Source organism: Oryx dammah, unplaced genomic scaffold (assembly GCF_014754425.2).
Source record: "Oryx dammah isolate SB20612 unplaced genomic scaffold, SCBI_Odam_1.1 HiC_scaffold_13, whole genome shotgun sequence".
Lineage (NCBI taxonomy): Eukaryota > Metazoa > Chordata > Mammalia > Artiodactyla > Bovidae > Oryx > Oryx dammah.
In genome coordinates, this window is record NW_024070197.1 from 25,501,979 (window position 1) to 25,526,573 (window position 24,595).

The window sequence follows — 24,595 nt, forward strand, 5'->3', positions numbered from 1 at the left end:
CAGGGTCGCTGAGGGTCGGACACGACTGAGCAACTTCACTTTCACTTTCATGCATTGGAGAAGGCAACCCACTCCAGTGTTCTTGCCTGGAGAATCCCGGGGATGGGGGAGCCTGGTGGGCTGCTGTCTATGGGGTCGCACAGAGTCGGACACGACTGAAGCGACTTAGCAGCAACAGCAGCAGCAGACACTATGCTAGAAGTGTCTCACATTTTACAAAACTAGGAAATAACTAAAAGAGAGAGTCGCATAATTAGTACATTTGGCATCAGGGTTTGAACCTATGTCAATTTCCTTACAAAGCCTCGCCTTTAGGCAAACAATATTATTTTTAAATGTAGTTAAAATAATTTATGCAGAAGAGATCTCAAAGTACTTCCTATGTTAACTTATACCAGGAATGTAAAAAGTTATGTTTTAAAATTACTGTATATCGTTAGTCTGATACATCCTCATTTCAAAGATACACTATTTTATGCATCACTATTGTATAAGAATCCTGCTAGTCTTTGTAGTCCCTGGTTTCTGTGAGAGGGATTTTAGATTCTTGAAATTTCCTGAGTAATGGAAGTGTCTTAGTTATTCACAAGCGCCTTGGATCACCTCTCAGTTTATGCTAAGAGATGAGCTGACACAGGATGGGAGCTGGTCACAGAAAGACCAACCTCCTGAAGAGAGGCTTGGGGCTTGACATGAGCCTGATCTTGGGGGAGGAGATGGCTGGAGATTTAAGCACAAGATCAAGGATTAAATCAATCAATCCTACCCCATAACTCAACAAAAACTCTGTACTGAAGCTTCCTGGTGGATGAACACACTCACGTGCTGGGAGGGTAACAGGGATGCTCCCTATGTGTGTTTTCATTTGGCTCAGCCAATAGAGAATCAGTCCCTGGTTTGGGAAGATCCCCTGGAGAAGGGAACGGCTACCCACTCCAGTATTCTTGCCTGGAGAATTCCATAGACAGAGGAATCTGGTGGGCCACAGTGCTTGGAGTTACAAAGAATCAGACAGGACTGAGAGACTAACACCTATACTTAAATAGTAATCTTAAATACTGCTTCCTTGAGTTCGGTGAGACATTCTAGTGAATTACTGAACCTGAAGTGGTGCAATAACGTTGTGATAGTTGCAGGTGTAATGTCCTTTAACTTGTGAAGGAAGTCTGTGCAAAGTCTGGGTGGTTATTGTCAGAACTGTATCGCAGTAAACCAGACGGCATTGCAATAACCATTAAGAAAAAAAACACTGCCAATTAGACTATGACCTACCAACAAATGTAAAATACACACTGATTTCAGAAGTGAAAAACTAAAATGTAAAAGCAAAAGTTTTAATAAAAGACAAATTACTTAATGTATAACACACTCTTTTATAGTTTAAAATAGTACAGAAATATGAAACAAAACAAAAATAATCTTTTTACTTCCTCAGTTAATCAGCTCAGTATGTATTCCGAAACAGGACTTTTCACTCCCCTTTATAATGTTAAAATATGGTAAACGAAACTTCAGACACTTGTAAGAGGTCACCCAGCATGTCAGTGACAGTAAAGGAATTACAACTCAGGATTCCAAATCGCAAGGGCATAACTTTCTGCTAGACATATCTTATCAATTATTAACTTATCTTAAAAAATAGTGTATCAGCCACCGAAATCTTAGTCATTTTGATGACTAAAAATAAAAGTAAATATATGACCATGAGCCAAAGGGCATTTCGTTTTGTTAAGGTAATGTTACAACTTTTCAAAGAGAAGGCAATGATTACACTAAGCTTCACTAGTGAGTCATTTATCACTTAAACAGTCCAATAAAACAGACAGACCAAATATTATGTAAAGAACACTGGACTGGGAGACAGGACACCTGTGTTCCAGCTATAGCTCTAGCACCACGCAGCTGCAGGAATGTGCTGTGGACCTCACCTCTCCAATCCTCGGTTTGGAAAATGGTTTCTGTGACTCCCATGGGGAAGTTGCTAGCCTTTTAGGCAGGCCAATTTTTGCTGTACAAGACTTTCCCACACATTGAGGATATTAAGGTTCTCTGGCCCTTGTTCCCTAAATGCTGGTAATTCTCTCCTGTAGTTGTGACAACAAAAGCGAGGCCCCCACACATATTCCCAGATGGAAAGGGCAGGAGGTGGCAGGGCTGTTAGGTCGGGTTCATTTTCCTAGTAGGTATCTCTCTCAGGTTCCTTCTAGTGCTAAAATTCTATAAATTCATAACCGCTCAGTTAAATTCAAGTGACAAGTCCATAAGTAAAAAAGAGTAAGGAAAGAAGAAAATCATGGACGATTTAGGAAAAATAATGGGGTAATTTTAGTGCCAATAATCCCATTTCTAGGACCCAGCCCACAGAAATCAACAATTTAAGATAAATGGGGAGGAAAAAAAAAAAAAAAACTCATGGGCAAAGTTTAGTTATCACACTACTTCTGAGTGTTGATTGACTTGAAGCAACCCAAAGAGGTTAACACTAACTAGGGCCAGGCATCATTTTAAGTACTTTACTTCCTTGAGACTCAAAATGTAGCACATGTACATAGGAGCTTAACACAGACCCCAGAGCCACTGAATCAGAATCTGTCTTTGAACAAACTCCCCAGGTGGACATTAGAGTTTAAGAAGACTTACAAGTATAAACTCATTTAATCTTCATAACATGTATAATTTATTTAACCTTTAGATAACTCTATAATATAAATATTATCATCCTCCGTTGTATAGATTAGTAAATTGAAGACAAAGCATTAGATCACTTGCACAGTTAACAGTCTGAGCCAGGATTTGAACCCACAAGCTCTCAATCCAGAACCCAAGCTCTAAGCCATTACCGCATATTAGTTCTCAAGTTTTAAATAAGTTACAACATATGCATAAAATAGAGTATTCTGTAGCTATTAAAACTGGTATCTAAGGGATTTTTAATGACATAAGGAAATTAATTGAGGTAAGCAGTAAATAAAATTGAATAAATAAATGGTATGAGTCCAACTATGTGATTTTTAAAAATTAGACATACCTACTAATTTTGAAAAAGATCTGGAAAAAAATGTCAGGGTGTTGGGGGGAGGGGAAGGCAATATATAGAAGCTAGTGTCAGAATCTAGAGTTCAAATTCCAGGTCTCACCAGCTGAGTGATTCTAGATGAAATGATTAACCCTTTTAAGACTCATTTCCCTCATCTATAAAATGGGGAGAATATTTACCTCACAAAATTGTCATGAGGATTAAATGAGATAATCTACTAAAAGTCTAAGTATTGGAAATTATTATTTCTTTGTACATTTTTTCATTTTTTCCAAAATCTCTACAGTGATCGTAAACTACACTCCAATAACTAAAGAAGAGATATTTATTGCCTGACCTTGAACATACTACCGGATCTCTCAAAAAGCCTCAGTTTTCCTCACTAAGAAGGAATAATCCTACCTCTCTTACAGTTACTGTGAGGAGTTAAGGAGAAAAAAATGCATAAAGCAGTAAGCCTGCTAACTAGCAAAAGAAAGCATTTAATGTTAGCTAAAATCTATCATCATCATTATTGTTTCTTTGGCTAACTGAGACTTCTTTATCTTCTACTCCAGCAAAGTAAATATATTCATATCTCAAATACTGTATGATACCACTTATACATGGAATCTAAAAAAACACAACGAAACTAGTGAATGTGTAACAAAAAAGAAGCAGACTCAACAGACACAAAGAACAAACTAGTGGTTACCTGTGAGGGGTCAGGGGAGGTTTGGCAGGGGTAGAAGAGTAGGAGGTACAGTTTATTGGGTATAAGACATGCTATAAGGATGTACTGTATAGCACAGGGAATACAGCCAATATTTTGTAATAACTGTAAATGGAGTGCAAGCTTTAAAAATTGTATAAAACATTAAAAAATTTTTTTTTAATTTTAGAAAAAGGAAAAAATACATTCATATCTTCAAACCACAGTTCAATAGTGTTTTCATTATTTTGTAATCAATTCACTGTTTTGTTTCCAAAGAGCTATTTCATTACAAAATTATCAAAGCTACACTCTCCATTTTAAGAACAGTTTAGGTTCACAAAAGTAAATTGTATCGCATTTGGACTCTAACAATACAATTAGTAGTAGCAAGCCAATTCTGGTGGGCTTTTTTCCACTTTTCTAATACCTCTGTATACATACACATTGGTATACAGATGAGTAAGTCTAAGGTTTAAATACTTGAACTCCATCAGTCACTACCAGCTATAATGTAGGTCAAGGCTTTCCACCTGATAAAATTAGATCGGAATCAGTGTTAAGATTTAGAAAAGCCTAAGGATCACCCAGTCTGATCCTTTCGTTTTACAAATGGATTTAGGAAATGTAGTTAACTGGTGAACAAGGAAAACATTCAAGTGCTAATCTACTTTTTCAGGAATTAGTCCAATTCTAAAAGGAACACATAATAAACCTCAGTTTAGACTTTTAAAATGGTATCAATTTTTAGCTCAGCTAAATGTGTTACTATTATTACCACATTTTTAGGTGGAAGCGGGAGCCTCCTTTCTCACTTTCAACAGTATTGAATCCACAGTTTTGAAATTCTGTTTGGAGACATTTACTTATTACTGAGAAAGGGGAGGCGAGAAAGGCACTTAAGGAGCTCTTATCTGAGGTATAACTCAAAGAGCTGCTAATAGAGTTTTATTTTTTTTAAAGCTGAATCAGAGTTCACATGCACAGTGTAAGACTACTTTGAGACTACTTTGTTTCTTCGCATTTATATAAGATTTTAAGGAAAACATAAATGGCTTTTAAGCTTATGAAAATATCCTCAACCTCACTCTATCACATAAATGAAAATTAAAATAACAAAATTCCTATCAGATTTCCAAACATCTAAGTTTTCAGGCTTGAAAAAAGATTTGTCCTTGGAATGCTGAATTTACAATTCTCTAAAAGCTGTTGACAATCATTTCTATTCACAATCTAGTATGTGCTCATGCGTGAGGAAGTCAAAACATGTAAAATTTAACACTAACGTGTTCGGGAGAAAGTAACGGCAAAATAGGTATACTTTTACATTATTCACCAAAGTGTAACTTCTATGAAGAGGAATTTGACAATATCTATCAAAATAAAAAATGCACATACCCTTTGAGACAGCAATTCCATTCCTAAGATGATTTCCACGTGGGAGAAATATCACAGGTACAAGGATATTCACTGCAGCAGTGCTTGTAGTAAAAAAAACTAACAACCTACAGGCCCACTAATAGGAGACTGGCTAAATTTATGGTAGACTTGTAGAATGGAATATTATGTAGCCATTAAATAAATGAAAATTATAAAATATCAATATGGAAAGGTATCTAAGATAGTGAGTGGACAAGGTGCTGCATATAGCACCATCAGTTTTAAAAATTTATACACAAATAGTGACACCTACTCACGCATGAGCATAGGTACTTGTCATTCTCTATTTCCGTTTATACCTTTTTATTTCATTCTATTTACCTGTATCACTTAAAAAAATAAAACTTCAGGGACTTCCCTGGTGGTTCAGTGTAAGAATCTGTCTTGCAACATAGGCAACACAGGTTCTGTCCCTTCTGGGAAGATCCCACATCCTGAGGAGCAGCTAAGCCCATGCATCACAACTACTGAGCCCACGTGCCTTAGAGCCCATGATCCACAACAAGAAAAGCCACTCCAATGAGAAGCCCACGCACTGCAACTAGAGTGGCCCTGGCTCGCCACAACTAGCGCAAGCCTGTGCACAGCGATGAGGACCCAGCACAGTCAAAAGTAATAAAAATAAATAAACAATTTTTAAAAAAGAAATAAAACTTAAAAAATTATGTATTGTTAATTTAGATATTCAACCCATGATGTAACCCAAATGAAGTAACTATTAAATTTTCCTCCTCTAATACTTTTTAAATTCAAGGATTCTAATGTCAGCATTCTAAGGACAAGTCTATTTTCAAGCCTTGTGACTATAACCATCATCAGCTCCAGCACAAATAAAATCCTAAAGCCCACTTCCAAGCAGAAACACATATGACTTATACTGCAGTAGAATTAATGGTGAAACTCTGACCTCACCTGACCAGGTCTCCATGAAGCTGCAAATAAAGACTTTCCCTTCCCTCTCCAGCACAAATTTCTGATGCTGGTGTCTCTACTGTGCAAAGGACAAGATGTAAGTCAGAGGAGGAGGAGGAGGCAGCAGAGGAAGTGGCGGTTGTAGTGGCAGTGGTCGTGTCCGCTCCATACAGGTAAACACAGCCTCTCTTCACATCTTCTCTCAGCCAGTCTCTCTCCCGAGAACCAAACCTACTTCTCCTACTCAAACAATTTCTGCTCCCATTGCGCTTCATATTTCTCTAAAAAAAAAGTCAAGAAAAAGAGATCGTTAGCCCAACTGTCCGAATGAGTTAGACATATTTGGTCCTTACTCCACCTTTCCACTCCTTATTCACCAATACTTGGCTGGGTACCACTTCCTCTCATGGAGTCTTCTGCACCTGCCATGCCCATCCCAACAACTAGAAAATTTCATTGTCTTTCCTGGCAGCTGTTCATGTCTCTGCCCATCATATTCTGACCCTTTTTTCATGTTTTCAGAAAAATGTCAAGAACAACAGTAGTGTATGCACACTACCTAACTTTCACAAACTTTTATATTTTGCCAGATTTAGTTCAGATCATTATACTAAAGAACATATATATGATACAACCTTACATATACAGCTAAAGCCACCCACTACCTAAAACCCCATTTCCCTTCTCCCTCCCCAGAAACAAACAATCCACTATACTGCTTATCATCCCATGCATTTTTAAATATTTGCCCTATATGTATACATCTATAAACTCTATCTAATATTGTTTTACATAATTTAAAACTGTATCTAAAACCTGACATACATATGCTTCACCCTGTCATTTTTTTTCCCCTTGACTCAACACTGGTTTAGAAATATATCTATGATATTACACCCAGCTCATTCTTTTGAATACCATTCCACTGCATGACACACCAAAATTTATCCCTTCTCCTGCTAAAGGCATTTAGATTGTTTCTAATTTTTCATTGTTGGAAACAGTGAAAAACAATGCTGCAATAAACATTTTTTTATATCTCCATCTGAAAACTTCAGATCTGAGGCAGAGGGTCCTCATCCTCTGCCTTATATCCCAAACAAGCAAGTACAGAATCAACACAATGCTGCACAAATATTCTTTCCATTCTCATGTTTTAAAAAAAAAAAATTCCTGCTGCATTTGAAAACTTAGGTATGCATGTACATTGTAAAATCACATCGCCTCAAAGCAAAAACAACTGCTGCAGCAACATACTGCTGCTGCTGCTGCTAAGTCACTTCAGTCATGTCCGACTCTGTGCGACTCCATAGACAGCAGCCCACCAGGCTCCCTCGTCCCTGGGATTCTCCAGGCAGGAACACTGGAGTGGGTTGCCATTTCGTCTCTAAAGATCACTATTTACCTGCTCTATTTTTATAATGGGCCATTTCTATTCCCTTTAATAAAAAAACCAATTTCCACAAATAGTTACTCTGATGCACCTCTCCTGGTCCACTCCCCACTGCATTTCACTGTTTCAGTCATATCCAACTCCCCCAAAACACCAACTATTTCACAATTCCATGACTTATCTGAAAAGTCCTCCTCCGTCTTGTCCACCTCAGTAGTTATTCCTCAAAATTACTCAAATATCACCCTCTCTATGGAGTTTTCCATGCCTCCCATTCCCATTTTCTCCTCCTATCTTGAAAGAATTAATTACTCTCTCCTCAGCAGAACTTTTTCACCTTAAACATACTTCCACTACTATGTAAACCACCGTATGGGTTTAATTATTTGGTATTTTCTCCCCTGTTATACACTGAGAAACTATTATAGTGCCTTAGAGCCTAGGGGCACAGAGGTGCATGCACAACTCAGCTGATATCACAGAAATTTGTCCCTGGTCCCTACTGAAGCCTGACTAGCTCTGGCAAGAAGCTGAATAAACTTGGGGGGAAAAAAAATCTCCATTTTTTTAATAGGAAACCTTATAGTCTTTCCTTTCTATCAGCCACAAAGCAAATACTTTTGCTAATATTCCTCACTGGAAAACAGAAATATCTATAATAAAGCTGGTATTATTCTTGTACTTACTGAGATTAAATATTTGAAGATAACTGTAGCACCTAACGGAGAAGGCAGTGGCAACCCACTCCAGTACTCTTGCCTGGAAAATCCCATGGACGGAGGAGCCTGGTAGGCTGCAGTCCGCGGGGTCGCTAGGAGTCGGACACGACTGAGCAACTTCACTTTCACTTTTCACTTTCATGCATTGGAGAAGGAAATGGCAACCCACTCCAGTGTTCTTGCCTGGAGAATCCCAGGGACGGGGGAGTCTGGTGGGCTACCGTCTATGGGGTCACACAGAGTCAGACATGACTGAAGGTGCAGCAGCAGCACCTAAAATTCAATCTCTGAAGATGATGAAGAAAGGGGAAGAAAATGAACGTATTCCCCATGTGGAGAGAAAGAAAAATAAGAAATGAGAGTGGCTTCATTGTTTAAATTTAGGATAATAGTTAAATTGATCATTTTATAGATTTCAGGGGTTGCAGTATGGCTAAACCAAAACCATGAGGATTATTACTGATACTAACTTTAGATAAATAGAGTAAAGCCCTGCTACAAGTGGGAACTAGGTCTCTTTATTCTCATCAAGAGCATTTTCTCAAAGCTGAACATATCAGAATTAACAAAGGGCTTTCAAGCACTTATAAACACAGGGACCATCATATCTGCACGACTAAATAATCTTAACCAGTGCATAATTAACCAACCGATTTTAAGTATTTATTTTTATTCTTTGGGAAAGATCAACTGATCCTCTGAAAACAGTGTTCCATATGGTACAGCTACATTTATGCAAAGAAACCCCACATTTTCAGTGCAGAGAAAGTTCGCTCACTGCTATCAAGAGGGCCATGGACACTGCTCCACAAATCCATCAGAAAGAATCCTTAAAAAAACTTTAGGTCAAACAATATCCCACTAACCTTCTCAATCTTAGAAAAGTCAAGGCAGACCCCAGGAGGTATTACATTAATTCACTCATGATTCTTCTTCGGTGAGAATGTTTAACAGTCATTTTTTAATGTGAATATCTATTTCCCTTAAAAGACTATACATAAATTCTTTAAAAAAGTTACGCTCTTGAAACACATGTGTTGTTGGTCAAAGAATGTATCTCCTTTTATATGACATATTCTACCCTATGAAAATAAACGGCTGAGTTAGAACTTCAGTAGATATCATTCTCTTAAACCTGTTCAATGGGCATTCAAAGGTCTAGATACCAAGGCATAGCCTTCTGGGAAAAATCTAGATGAACTGGTTAGCTATAATTATTGTTTAGTTGCTAAGTCATGTCCGATTCTTTTGCGACCCAATGGACTGTAGCCCACCAGGCTCCTCCGTCCAGGGGATTTCCCAGGCAAGAATACTGGAATAGATTACCATCTTCTCCTCCAGGGAGTCTTCCCAACCCAGGGACTGAACCTAAGTCTCTTGCACTCCAGGCGGATTCTTTACCACTGAGCCATCAGGGAAGCCCTTAGCTATCATTAGTTACTGCTGAATTACCGATGGTAAAACATCTGCCTACAGTGCAGGAGATCCGGGTTTGATGCCTGGGTCAGGAAGATCTCCTGGAGAAGGAAATGGCACCCCACTCCAGTACTCTTGCCTGGAAAATCCCACGGACCGAGGAGCCTGGTAGGCTACAGTCCATGGGGCCGCAAAGAGTCGGACATGAATGAGTGACTTCACTTCACTTCATTTCCTTCTGCATGACCTAAACCATCAAGGAAGTGTTGGGAAGGTCAGTTCTCTCCTCTAAGATACCTGTAGCTTTTTGAATCACTATTCCACTGGAAATTGCTAGATTTAAAATACTTTATTTCCTCATTTATTCTTCTTATATAAGATCTACTAACAAGCTTCTCTAAAAGGGAACACAACCATAATCATCCTCCCATCAAACAAGTGTATTAAGAGCACATTTAAGATTTAAAGATATTTCTAGATAGTAGAAATCTTCAGAATAAGCGATAAACTAAGTACTTACTTCAGTTTTACACTTTCCACCCTCTAAAAAATGAAGACAACATTGAGGGCTAGCTCTGATTAGTTCAAAGGTGATAAAACTATTGAACGCTAACACACAATTAACTCTAGATATGCATGGTAGAGTTGGGGGCTTCCCTGGTGGCTCAGAGGTTAAAGCATCTGCCTGGAATGCAGGAGACTTGGATTCAATCCCTGGGTCGGGAAGATCCTCTGGAGAAGGAAATGGCAACCCACTCTAGTACTCTTGCCTGGAGAATCCCATGGAGGGAGGAGCCTGGTAGGCTACAGTCCATGGGGTTGCAAAGAGTCAGACACGACTGAGCGATTTCACACTATGCATGGTAGAACAGGGTCTACTGAAGTAACTCTCCATACTCAGTGAGTTCTAGACTGTGAAATATCCTAAAGCAGGATATGTGTTCCCGCATTCAAAAGTTCAGAATGATATGGGTTCATCTCGGAATACACATGCTAAGGAATATCTTGAAATGGATGGAAGAGATAAAGAGAAGAAGAATATTTCAGTTCATTAAAATCTTTTTGTTAGTGATTGATTTTAAAAACCCCATGTGCACATCATCTTGATAAAAACTTGAAACTACTACTGAAAAAACAAGTCTCATAGCAGTCACTGACTTGATGAATTATAACTTCATTTATTACACAGACTCAGTAAAAAAAAAAAAAAAGTAAAAGAGTTGGACATGACTGAGCGACTGAACTGAGTAAAAAAAAAAAAAGCTAAACTACAGCAAACATCTGGAAATTTTTGCTTCAAGTATACTCCTGATAATCTTAAAGAATATTAAAAATATACTTATATTCCAACTACAGTTATGAAGGACTATATTCTAAATAGCAATTTGCTAAATAAGATTCTGAATCCAAATTCTGAATCAAATTTTCCAATACTCCATACAGTGGTGTGTGCATGCTTAGTCACTTCAGTTGTGTCCTACTCTTTGTGACCCCATGGACCATAGTGTGCCAGGCTCCTCTGTCCATAGGATTTTCCTGGCAAGAATACCAGAACGGGTTGCTATGCCCTCCTCCAGGGCATCTTCCTGGCCCAGGGACTGAACTGACGTCTCCTACATCCTGTATCGCAGGCAGAATCTTTACCGCTGAGCCACCTGGGAAGCCCTAGATCTCACCTGACTAAGTTACACCAGCTTAGCTATAATTGATGTTCATTATTTGATATTAAGTATTAGAAAAGGGGGCGGCAGAGGAGATCATTAGATGGCATCACTGACTCAATGGACATGAATTTGAGCAAACTCCAGGAGACAGTGAAGGACAGAGGAGCCTAGCGCGCTATAGTCCATGGGGTCGCAAAGAGTTGGACACGACTTAGTGACCGAACAGCAATAGAAGAGTTACAAAAAAGAATGATAAGTCTTTTTCAAAGGGTTTTTGGAGAAGAGTATTAGGAGACAACAGATTCTGAAAGTCTTCTACTTATATATTCCTTTCCCCTTTCACCTGGCACAAAATTCAACCACTCGGCTACTGAAGTCAACTTTTGTTTGTAAAAAACACACAGCACCTATTCTTCAGTCAATCCCGTTTATTTGCAAGGATGCAAAGGTCTTAAGACACTGTTAGCCTCCCATACCACCAGATCAGCACTAGACTAAGTATTAATTTCTGGAATCTTTCTAATGGCCTCCAGATTGGAACCCCAGTAGTAAGTTGGACCTTTTCCTGGAACTGTAGGATGCTGGGAATCTTCAATAAAGATCCTTATTTCTCAATTCCTTCCCTCCCACATCTCATTCCCCATGGAAAAATAGTTGCTGTAAAAATAGCAAAGGCTGTTTACCTTCAAGGCCAGAGGGCATTACCTATCTCTCAGACTTGCCCTTTCCTGATAAGCCAGGCCAGCAGAATTTTTTAAAGTTCATTCACAATTTATATTTTTGTGACCTTACAGTAAATATCCGAAAGCCCTTGAGTAATTAAATTTAAAACATGATTAAATAGTTTACAATAAATATGTAAAAGGTCTATGTGGAAGCGGAAGTTAACTATGAAAAGTTATTTCAAGTTCCTGTATTAAGATTGGGAGGTAGTAGCAGAAAATTTTTCTTATTTTACAGAGTTCTAATTTATGTGGTTTCGTGGATTCACCAGATGTTTCAAATCTACTATTTTTTTCAGTGTTGCCATCTTTGTGATGTCCTACGAATAACCTTAGTAGCAAGTACACGGTGCGCACTCTCAATCCCAAAGACCATTACTTAATAAATTTTTCAACATGATGTATTTTCATTGTTTTGCAAAGTATTTTCTAAACACGCCAAATCTAAATTTTCTTTGCTCTCTTCCTTTTCTCTGGCAAGTTTTAAATCCTGCTAATTCCTCTTCTAGAACTTTAGAAGGAATTCCATTCCTTCTCCAGGACACCTAGTTTACGTATTTGACCTACGGAAAAATTTCTCTCCAACTAGATATTTCGAAGGCTAAAACTCCCTCCAGTGAATCTTCCACAATCTCTCCTTCTAACCACCTTCACCGTCCCCACCCCACCCTACATTCCTTGTGCATTTTAACTTCTCCTCATCACCTTGAAGACTCCATTCCCCCCACCCTTGCCGGCATCTGCCTTCATTTCCTCCTACTCCCCCTAATTCCAATTCCTGCCAAAAAGCCCCGTTAGCTGCCTGTTGCATAACTGCTCCCCCATCACCGTCTCCCTGGATTGTCAGCCCCGCTCCCGCCAGCAGGAATGCCCCCTTTTTGTCCAACCCCTCCTCCCTCCTGCAACACGCCCAGCGCTTCCCCGAGATTAAGCTCCTCCGGGGATTCTCTCCGCAGGCGGGACAGGTCGTGCGCCCAGGCCGGCGCTCGGGTGCGGGGAGCGGGTCTTAACTTCGGTGGGAAGCTCCGAGGGCAGAGGTTGCCGCGCCAGCCGGCGAAGCCCGGAACACCTCAGCGCCCGGCCAATCACCGCCGCCATCCTCCCGCTGCGGTGATGTCTTCAGGTGTCCGGGGAGAGAGCCCTGCGTACTTCCAGCTCCGCTCTCTGGCCAGGAGACGCCAGCCCGGGGCCGCGAGCGCGGCCGGAGGAAGCAGAGGCGGGCCCCCAGGTCCTGAAGGAGCCGAGTGGGCGGCGGCGGCCGGGTGGACGCCAGACCCAAGGCGTGGGCCTGTGAGGCGGGTGGCGCGCGGCCAGGGATGGGCAGCGGTGGGGACGGAGGCGGCCGCGGCCTCGGCGGGGGCCCGGCCCAGAGGCCTCAGCGGGTGCAGCGGCCCCTCCAGCCGGGCTTGGGGGCGACCGAGCCGCGAGGCTGACTGACCGACGCGAGGCGGGGGTCGCCTGCTACCTCAGCCACCGCGCGGGGCAGGGGCGGCCTCTCCCTGCTCTCTCTCCCTCTCCAGCCCGCCCGAGCACCTCACCTTCAGGACCCGAATCCCGCCCGGCCGACGGCTCGCTGGCGCTTCAGGCGGCTCAGGGGGCTCGAGCGGGCCCGTGGGTCCCGGCTCCACCTCCCCCATCGGCGGCTAGCGGCAGCTGCACAGGGACGCCCGGCCGGCGCGACGCCGCGCGGAGCCTCGGCGGCGCGCGCGAACACCCAGCAGCCCCGCCTCCCCGCAGCCCTCTGGCCCCGCCCCTAGCCCCGCCCGTCCCTGGCCTGCGTAGCTGCGGGCCCGGTGCGTCCCGGGCGCTAAGGGACGCAAGCCGCCGGCAGTCGGCCGGGGACTTCACGGGCGGAGCCCGGCGCCGCCGCAGGGCTGGGCCTTTACTGTCAGCTGGCTTCTGTTTGGAGGACTGAGGCGCATGGAGAGTTATTTTCTGCTCTCCGCGACTCCTAAGTAGGGGCTGGACAAGGGACAAGGGAGGTTTGCACCTGTCAACAGAGACGGGAGGATGCTGTCTTCTGCAGAAGGTGGCTTTTGTAACTTACCTCTCCCAGACGTTTCCTCTCTACTCCAAAACTGGCCCGTCACCCTCACGGGTGCAAAGCCACTGAACGAACTGAGAATACCCACCTTAGCAAGGCCCTTTCTCTTCTTTGTTTTAGATGGTCACAGCCTTCTTCAGAAAATTCGACCCCACCTTCTGTACAAAATGTCATCTCACCTCCCAGCCGCATTTGAATTCCCTTTCTCTTCATGTAGTAGAATTTTCTGAATATTGTTCTCTGCTTCAAGCAGTAATGTGGTCTGGTCTCTAAGCTATTTTGTTATTTGCAATTCTAATTCAAAAATTTTTATTTTCTTTTAGTTCCTGCAGTGATAGTTTTGTGGCCAGCCAATGAGCCAAATCAGAGAGCCTGATTCCAAATTTCAGCTCTACCAATCCCTTATTCTCTCTATACCCTTGTGCAAGTTATTTGATCTAAGCCTTTGGTTCTTAGCTGTGAAACAGAAAAGAGTCTGTCTAGGAGTTAAGTCTGAAGATTTTGCAAATGCATACAAAGTACTTGACACATAGTAGTGATTCATAGCAGTCACTATTATTCTGAATTTTCAAATTGAAGATACACTCAGTTCCTCAGAGTCCTATTCTTAATTCTGCTCTTTATTTTGCTAGGAAACCCTCTAGACCTCTGAATTTTTAGGTCTGAATTTTCAGACCTCCTACACAGGTCTGAATCGTCAAGCAACTGCTAAGGAATGAAGCAGAAAAAAAAAGTTTCTTACACTTTGAATAATTGGTATAAATGGTATCACCAATTATCCACTCCTTCAGCTTACCTAGTCCAGACCAACTGTATGTTAAGAATATTTTAATTACACGTTTAGTACAAGAGAGTTTGAGGTCTAACACTGCAAACTGTTCCCCTCTCTTCTAGGAGATTGGTCCATTTATAGACATTTTAAATTCTAAGACAAAATTTGACTCAAAGATTCTGACTCTACAAATTATTTCTTCTGTGGAAGTTTGGTCACTACTTTCTCCCTTCACTTGAGTTACTTTATATATACACCAAAATTCCAGTCTCCAGTTATCTTCATTTGTTTCATTTTAGTGAATTTAAAATAATGTCTCTTGTCAGTCTGGCATAAGATGAAAAAAAGCTCTTATGGTGTCTGCCTCTGAGTTTTCCTTCTATCCTGAAATTACCTTCAAGAAAGCTACTCAGAGTGTTGGGATTCCCATTTCAGTGCTTACTGAGTAACTTGCTCCAGCAAGGACACTCATATATAAGGGATAGGCACCAATATGGGGACAGAAGTGGACTTGACCAAGGGCTAAGAAGCAGAAAGAATGAATGCAGCTCAGAGTGTTTCTCAAAGCCCATTTCTTGAGGTATTACACATTACCTTTTCCACATTTCATGAGCAGAAGGTCTCTCCAGGACCACCACCATTAGAAGTTGTGCTGGGAAACAGCAGCAGTTAGATGATGGGTTTGCTGTTATGATTAATGGAGTAGTGGGCTAAAGCATCAATTCAGAATACCAGCATATGCTGAGTTATATATTCACTACTTCTTTAGCAGCAACAGTAGTACTTTCAAAAGTAGAACAACAAAAAGCTACGAGCCCAGGTGTTGTAGGGGTAACTTATGATACAGCTCTCTTTAAGTCTCCATTGTTAAGATCCAATTCAGTTGAGTGGTGACGACCAGTTGATTCTGAGTTTTCCTTTCAAATCATGTATTGCCATTAACATTTTATACTGTTTCAAGGGTCACATATCCATGTTCTCCCCCCAGTTCAAGGCAGTGTGTATTATGTATGCCAAGGGTTATGTAACTAGTTTCTGGAAATGGTAAACAGCTGAGACTAACCCTAAAAATAAATTCCTCTGGGAATTTTTGTGCAAAAATCCATCTGCCCTCACTGCAGGTTCATCATTATAAAAATCACTGTTTGAATCAAGCCAAGAGACAGAGAAGTCATTAGACAACTTCCTTTCTGTATTCTTCCTATAAGCAGCTATGCATACCTCTCCACTTGAAAGGGGCTGGGGAGGGACACACACACACAGTTTATTCTAGGAGCTCTTCCTAATCCTTACTACAAAATGGAAAGAAAAGTCTGGGAAAGGAGAGTTCATGTCTACCAGATTTTGGTAAAGGAGTCTTAAGAGCTTTCTACATGTGCTTCTTTATAGCTAGTTCCCACTCCTTCGGTGATCACAAGTCCTCTTTAGGCCTCAACGCTTTGTTATTTCTACCATAGGCTGAGCAGATGTAGATATTCCTTCTTTTAGTTTTGAATGAACAAGGTGGACTTAACCTGGCCTCCAGGTTTATAGGACTGTTTTTTCCTTTGAACATTTCTATATTTTTTGAATCTGGAGACAATTGAACTAGAGCAGGAAATAGCATGAAAAATACTTAAAAGTGATAAAAATTAATTTGGTCCTTCTGGATGGAAGTTCAAATCTGCTACTCTTCATTGTATTGTTAGGAAAATGTCTGGAGTCTATTACTGCCTAACATTTTCTAATGTAACTCTTATATTTTCATCTTATTACACAAAGATGAAAATATCAAGTAAATTTAATATTAGAAACAAATATGAATTTTAACTAAGCCACATACAAGGAAAGATTATAGAAATGTCACTTATCAAACAGCACCAAGGGGCACTTCTGCATAAACCAGATTAATTGCTAAGGCGTACTTCCTTCTACTTTTCAATTAAGGGACTATCATACTCTGCCCCTATCTCAATCAAGGTCAGGGATCATGTATAAGCTCCCAACTTTCAACCACTCTCACTTCTATGGAAGAGTTTGTATAAAATAGATCAGGAAACAGAATTCATTTTGGCTGGTCAAGGCTTCCTCTTCCTAGTCACAGATAAAAAAAGCCACAAACAGAAGCTTATAGCTAAAAGTCCATGACCACCCTCAAATACAAACTTCATCTAGACATGATTCAGTATTTTTACTTTGAGAATTCACCCATGTGGAGAAGATCAGCATGAAAACAGTCACTAGTTAAAATTTCCAACTGCACTTTTCACTGTTAACTACAGAATTTGGGGGGGGGGCGGGGGGGGCGCTTCTCTTGTGGCTCAGCTGGTAAAGAATCTGCCTGCAATGCAGGAGACCTGGGTTCAATCCCTGGGTTGGGAAGATCTCTTGGAGAAGGGAAGGGCTACCTACTCCAGTATTCTGGCCTGGAGAATTCGGGGTCACAGAGTCAGACACAACTGAGCAACTGAACTGAACAATTTTTTTTTGTTTAAATTTCTCTCTTGGCAAGTTTTCTGTGGAAAAGGAACATTAACTAGTTAGTGGGTTTAGCTCAAAGCTCTGGAATAAGAACCCATCCAGGGCTTCTCCAACCCACTTGGAAGAAGTGAGGAAGCAAAATTTAAATCATTGAGTATTGACTTTTTATTATTAGTCACTGTTCATAATTTGTTTCAACCAAAAGACAATACACACAGCAGAATTCTAATGCATCCCATGTAAATGTTTACATCCATTTTATTCCTCACTCGCTTCGAAGACTTATCATTTAATTTTAAATTTTTTTTACATCTCAAAAATATGTCTGCAATAATTAGAACTTCATTAGCCATCCCACTAGGAAACAGCCTTTTAATATTTTTACAGTAAAGAAGATGTGATGGGGCTTAATGAAAATGTAACTTACAACATTATGAAAGAAAAGGGACTATACAGGGACACAATGGAGTTCACAGAAGAAAGAGTTCAGAAGCTCTTTCCCATGAGGCCCCCAAAGAGAAAACACAAACAAAAATACACAAAGCGCAACAGCAGGTTCCAAAAACAAAACAACGAAAAAACCTCCAATGCTCCATCTGGAAGCCAGAATCAGCCTCGTGGAAGTTCGTGAAGCAACTCTGCAAGCTGCTTCAGCTTTTTCTTCTGTTTGAATGTTTCAGGTCCTGGAACCCTGTAGATGGGACCCACTCTCTGCTATTGCTTGAAAGAAGTTATGCACTTCCAGTTCCACAAGCAGCCCCACCCTCCTGAGCGAGAGATGGTCAAAGTGTTTTCAACTTCAGGACTCTCTGAGCTAGTCCCTTTGGTGATCCTCCCCATTCCCAAACCCAAGTGCACAGACATGCACCACCTCTCCACCAACCACAGAGTACATGAATATGCACTTTTTGCTTTCTAGCTCCCTCTCTGTTTAGGACAGTGGGGATAAGATACATTCACTAGAAAAAAATTTACGCATTCAGACTTTCCTTCCCTTAGTTCTCATAGCCCGGTATTTTCCAATGCAGAAGATAATGAAGTTGAGCCTCAAAAACAGTGTCCCCTCATTTCCTACCTCTTATAAGAACAAACACAGAAAGCATGTTATATGATAGATGGAAACACTCAAACCATTAGTGCTGACAGTTTTCTTCTATCAATGTGACAAACAAGGGGTACGAACCACTCTTTAACCTAGCAAGAGGGGAGAATCCTCTCCCAAATGTTATGCTGAGGAATGTTTCTTTAAATGAGAAAGACCTTAAAATGAACAGATGATCACTATACACAGCATGAAGTGTTCCATGGCTGTCCAAATCACCTCAAGGTAAAGCACCGGAGCATTGGGGGAGAAGTTTCTTGGGTAGAGCACCCTTCCTACAATTTTTTTAGATTAGTTAGACGAATTATCCCTTAGGATTCCTGTGAGGGCAGGGAGGACGTAGAGAATAAAAACTACTCTGGAAGAGGAAGAAAAAATGAGGTAAAAGTGCTTGTGAAATTATCCAAGTAAGTGCTTATAGGCTCAACGGCTTATCACCCTAGAGTTATGAGAGCAGCCATGGAAATCACTCTTTCCTCACAATGGCTCTGAAGTTGTAAATCTATCCAAATTTGCTCCCCCTTGGATGGTTATACTAGGGAAAGAAAAGAACTAAAATGTGCAAGTATTGATAGAAAGTAAGACACCTCTCCTTTAGCATTGAGGCCAAGGGAGAGGAGAACGAATTCTGATCCTAGAAACTAAGGCACGCTGAAGCTTTCCAAGATCCTATCATTTGAAACAGTCTTTACAACCATCAGTGTCCAAGGCAAGTCATCTGGCTGCTAGTCCTTCAATATGGTGCTTAGGTTCACTCTCTGGAATTATATATTCTACACAGCACCCTTTGTGTTAAGGCCAATTTTTACTCTGTCTGGATGAAGCCATGGATGATCACATAACTCTACCTCAAAACTACATTCACTCAAGGAGACTTTGTTCTGAGAGTAGCCCCTTTTCCAGCCCCATCAGATAGCGCTGTCTCATAGCATGATCTTCAGCAGACTTCTGAGATTCAGTTTGGTTCAACTAAAGAAACTTGAGCTGGTTAACTATAGACGTGAGAGAGAAAATAAAGCCTCAACCACAAAAAGGAATGTTAGACAAATTCTATTCAAGAAATCCACCAAGACTATGTTAATCCTATCACGTTTCACAGCGTTAAATACCCATCCAATGAAATCTGTCTGCAAAGAAACCTTTAAAGGTTACTTTTCATCATACAGGCAGAGCAGTTGTCTGAAACGTACACTAGTCCACACTTACTTTACTGAAAACTATGCACAAGATAATATTCTGTTCTTGACTCAGCCAACCATTTACCCAGTAGAGTAAGTTTTAGCAAATCTTGCTCTTATATTCTAAAATAAGACCAGGAAGCTCCCCCATTGGAGCCTTTAGTTCAACTCCTGCTTGTCAAATGTTAGGAATAGTCTAGCATCTGATACAGAGCTAGATTTGACAAGACACTGAAGATTTTCAGTAAAGGCTTGGTGAAATGGAAAGGAAACAATGGCTATCTGTACCCAGTTCCAAGATCAAAGCCAAAGTAGTCGTTATACTGTACTCAATACAGTAACATTTGAAAATGTTTTAAGAGCAAGGTGGGCCTGGCCTTTCTTCTTCTTTAGCACATCAGATGTAGCGCCTGTGCGCCTGAAGGCACATGGTGCATTCAACGAGCGCCACAGGAGAGCCACTTTACCTCATGCCCGCACCTCAGTGCTGACTGGACACCACGAGGGGCCTTTTGAAAAGCACTAGGCATTCTCACTAGTTTAAAAAGCTCCAGATCTCAAGGCTTTGATGTAGATATTCATGAGACTGGCCTCTCAAGAGAAAGACCAGCTTCTCAGACTCAGGAAACGATAGTCCTACCCTACAGTGTCCCTGAGACTTCCTCTGACAGAGGGGACAAGGAAGCTTCAAGGCTTCATTCCAACACCATAAAGTACAATATAGGAAAGATTTCTTTAACCGTGTGGTCTTTATTTCAGTGCCAGTGTTACAGATACAACACAAATGTTCCAGTTAGAAGAAGGAATTCAAACGGAATGCCAAGGTCCAAGCCAGGCTCAGGAAATAAAAAGGGAGGTTTGGAGTAATGGAGAATACGACTCCAATACGCTCTAGGGTGAGTCAGATACTCACTCTTCATAAGGGCAAAGGTGCTTTTGTTGAGGAGTTTGTACTTTAGAAGTGGCAAACTCCTCTTTCCACCCATTTACCATAGTTCATCAGGCAAGTTATGGGTTTAGGAGAAACTTTAAAATTTGTGGTGGAAACGGGAATTAATAACTATTAATATATCTTTTAGAAGTTGTCGACTTTGTACTTTAAGGGGAATCAGTTTCGAAAATCATGGAGAGAATTCATGACTACAGCTAAAAGAATGGAGAAAAAGGGGAGCTGGAAGAGCCTTGGAAGTTTCTATTACAAATAGAGCACCATAACCTTCATGCCAAATCTCAACACAAGCTCTTCTTAACTGCATCTGTCCAGTGTTTACAAATAACCTCTCAAGGTCTCACCAGTCCTTGGTAACAAACATACATATACATGTGTGTGTCTGTGTATATACAGCAATGCACAGAAAAGGCTACCAGGAGCCTAATGCCTCTTTCAAACACTGGAGTAACCAGTAGAAAAAGGCATGGCTCCCTCATGTCCACTGTTACATTTCCATTCTGAATGCCAGATGTAAGAAGCGCCTGAAGATGGTAACCCTGCTAGTGAGGAGTAAGTACCCCACCTTGCCCAGTCCACAGAGAAACACGGTAGAAAGAAGGGGCAACTCTTTGCTGCAGAGACAGAGTGAGTGTTTTCTTGTCATGGATTCCAGTCCTCTCCTCCAGATCAGCTGTTTATTTCCTCGGGGGCCCAGGGAATGTTGATTCTGGCTGTAAATGTAGGAGGGGTGGAGAAGTGCGGAAACAGGAGGAGAGGAGGAAGAGTGCAAAGTAGTCTCCAGAAGCAGCCGGCCTCAACAGTGGAGGAGAGGAGATTAGTCTTTAACAATGCTTCAAGGTCAGCAATAACTTTAGGAAAAATCCTCCTCAACAGTTCTCTTCAGTTCCTCATGCCCATGGTACAGTTGGGGGGGACTTGCCAGCGATCACAACCTCCTTCCCAGAGTTCCTTTGATTGAGTGGGATAAGAATGAGAATGGTGCTGGACCCTCACTGCCAGGACTGAGGGGGAAAGTTGTTCACTTCTGCTAGATCTTGCATTGCTGAGCCCTTGTGATTATATGTGAGCTTGATCCGCATTCTCAGCTGTTGCTGAAGAGAGGAAAAAAGAAAAAAAAAATGACACACTGAAATAAAAACTCCAGAATCTGTAGAGTCTACAAATAGACTTTTTCTTTTGTTTTGGCCACAATGGGTAGCATGTGGGATCTTAGTTCCCTGACTAGGGATCGAACCCGCATTCTTTGCAGTAGAAGCATGTAGTCTTAACCACTGGACCACTAAGGAAGTCCTACAAATGGACTTTTGATCACAGAAAACACAAATAATTCTGAAGCAGAACTGTCTCTTAAAATGACACACAGGCAAACAGCAACAACAAACACCTAGTACTGTAGCTACTGGGCCAACGTCACGCAGTCAAGTAGAGAAAACAATCTCCAGAAGGAAGCATTGGCTGCAACCCTAGAGCCACAGTAACAGGACAAGCCACTTGGGAGCATTTTCATAGTCACATTTGCTGAGTACTTTTCACGAGGATTCAACCCTTGTATCCAATTTTCTAGAAAAATGAGGTAAACATACTCATCTATTATAGTCTACATTCAGATATACTGGATGTTTTGTCTGTGAAACTGACAGTAAATGTGAATATCGACTTGTTTTGTTCTCAAGGCATAAAAGAAAAAAAGAAGAGTTAACCTAGGATAACAGTTATATTTTAAGAGAACTCAATTATACGTGCCGTTTACTTTATAAGGCAGATCTCAAACATTAATACACTAAGAAAATGTTTACTCTTTGTATCAGATCATCAAAAGAATTTGTACTTGTGCTTTGGGCAGACAATCAAAATACAGTGGACAGCAGAGGAGAACCAAGGTGTTTTAAGAGGAGGAAATCATACTGGTTATTTATGAGACACTACTAGAGATCTCTCAGAAGTCTCTAGAAATCCTCTGAACCATTTTCAAAAACTGCTGAAAATGAGTCAACTGATCAATATTAAGTGGAGCCAATACACTTCTTTGAGAAGATGTAATAAAAATATTGCTTACTTTCAGGTGTTTGAAGTTATTTTTCATTTGGCTGCTTCATTAAAAATGTCTCCACTTCTGCTAATGCATACTTAATAATTACCGTAGTAAATGTGAATATCTGGTTCAACAGATGCTCTCAACCTCAGACAACAACTAGTATAGACTAAAATGTATAAGCTTTCCACCCTCCCCATGCAAAAGACCAGATCTTTAAGCCTCTAAATAGAGAAATGTTTAAATGTGTATTTTAATAAGATGCCATTAAACCATTTCATGTGTCTGGGCTTCATTTATTGTCTACAAAAGAACAAGGAGGTAAGGCCAGACATCTTAATAGATATCTTTTCTGCTATGAGTGGGAAAAAAAAAAAAACTTAAGAGAAACAAAGTAAATTTTATTTTAGGGAAATGCTTATGTCTTGCTCAAATACTATCTTTGAATGTGGTACTCACCTTCTGTGGGTTCAGAACTTTAATGACCTGTGTGATGGTCCCCGTGTTAAACGCTGGGACGATGCTGCTGCTAGGAGACAGAAGCTGCAGCTGGAATGTCTGGTGGGGTGGAGGGGAGACAAAGGGCACTCTTCAGAAAATACGCTTAATACTATGTCAGAGATGTAAACAAGTCAATCAGACACCCAGATGATGGTTCAATTAACTGATATACCTAATACTAAATTCTATTTGTTTTCCAGATAATCAGCAATTCTCAGCATGCAGACTATCGCTTCATGATATTTATAAAACACTACTGTTTCTAGCAACGAGCCACCTTCTCCTTTCTGCTAGAAGCAACTTTAGCCGAGGACTTTTCAAAAGGTAAACAAATCTTGTTCTAGTAGCCTCACTGAATAGTAACTGATCAACTATGTAGGTGAAAAAACAGAAAACCCAGGTGCCTGTGGCTAAAAAAAAAACTACAAAGAAATGAAAAGGATTCTAAAAATAGTAAACCAGCACCCTAGTCACCAACAACAAGCCTTCATGCTTTCGTGTATTTGGACGGTTGAGGTCAGGGACTTGAACTTTGTTTTCTAAAGCCTATATAATCTGGAATGTGTCAAGGGTCACTCCTACATGACGGAGGTGCAGGAAAGGCTGAAAAGAGGCAGCTTGTTCACACGGATGTGAAACACCTCAGGGTCTCCACAATGAAACACCACAAGTACTAGCACAAAAATTACAGTGCAGAGCTAGCCTAGACAGTGAAAGACCTGAAAAAGCAAACACCGTTAATTTGTTGAGTGTTGGTAGATTTGTGTGTTTACAGGGAAGAGAGATAAAAGTCCTATGAGCAAGATAGGTAACTCATAGTTAGCACAGTAAAATATATATGTCGACATATATATATATGTTGCTATTTTATAGACTAGGATTCTTTTTTTTAATTTCCTAAAGTTTAGTCTCCTAAAATATTGGAGAGGAGAATGAGAGAAAGAGAACAAAAAAGAAGAGGGGGAGAGTAAGAAGGGAACAGAGGGAGAGAAAAGCAAGAAGGGCAAAGGGGGAAGAAATGGTGGGAGGGAGGAAAGAAAGAAGGGAGGAAGGTCCATGGTACACCTGCCCTGGGACTTATAAGTCTACTGTCAAGATCAATTACATAAACTAAAATATCATTTGTTTACATTTAATTGATTAATGATAGATGCCATCAACTGTAATCCACACCATTATTTTATACACCACTGAGAGAAAGTCTGCCAGTGAAACTATGACAAGACCATCAATTTCAAAATATACTCCATACGGATAAACTATTTGCAGGGCAGGAATGGAGATACCAATGTACAGAACAAATCTGTAGACACAGGGAGGCAAGAAGAGGGTGGGACAAACTGAGAGAGTAGTGCTAACATATATACACTACCATACATAAAACAGACAGAGAGTGGCAAGCTGCTGATCACAGAGGGAGCTCCGCTTGGTGCTCCGTGATGACCTAGATGGGTGGAATTCGGGGAGGGTGAGAGGGAACCTCAAGACAGAGGGGATATATGTATACCTATAGCCAATTCACGTTGTTATACAGCAGAAACTAACACAACATTGTAAAGC

The 24,595-nt window shown here is 40.9% G+C and overlaps 2 protein-coding genes across 5 annotated transcripts in view; both read right to left on the bottom strand.

Annotated features, from left to right (window-relative positions):
• The window catches only part of PHLPP2 (PH domain and leucine rich repeat protein phosphatase 2), a 62,629-nt gene extending 48,951 nt beyond the window's left edge, over nucleotides 1–13,678 (bottom strand). Inside the window, exons 1-2 of the mRNA XM_040253170.1 lie at nucleotides 13,533–13,678; nucleotides 6,081–6,361 (exon numbers count right to left, since the gene is read on the bottom strand). Coding sequence (XP_040109104.1) covers nucleotides 6,081–6,361; nucleotides 13,533–13,631 — 380 coding nt within the window. The 5' untranslated portion in view covers nucleotides 13,632–13,678. The remainder of the gene's footprint in view (nucleotides 1–6,080; nucleotides 6,362–13,532) is intronic.
• Nucleotides 13,679–17,411: 3,733 nt separating this feature from the next.
• The window catches only part of AP1G1 (adaptor related protein complex 1 subunit gamma 1), an 81,858-nt gene continuing 74,674 nt past the window's right edge, over nucleotides 17,412–24,595 (bottom strand). For all 4 annotated transcript variants that reach the window (XM_040253175.1, XM_040253176.1, XM_040253174.1 and 1 more), the window contains 2 exons: nucleotides 22,994–23,092; nucleotides 17,412–21,593 (listed from right to left, as the gene is read on the bottom strand). In XM_040253175.1, the coding sequence (XP_040109109.1) occupies nucleotides 21,492–21,593; nucleotides 22,994–23,092 (201 nt within the window). In that variant the 3' untranslated portion in view covers nucleotides 17,412–21,491. The remainder of the gene's footprint in view (nucleotides 21,594–22,993; nucleotides 23,093–24,595) is intronic.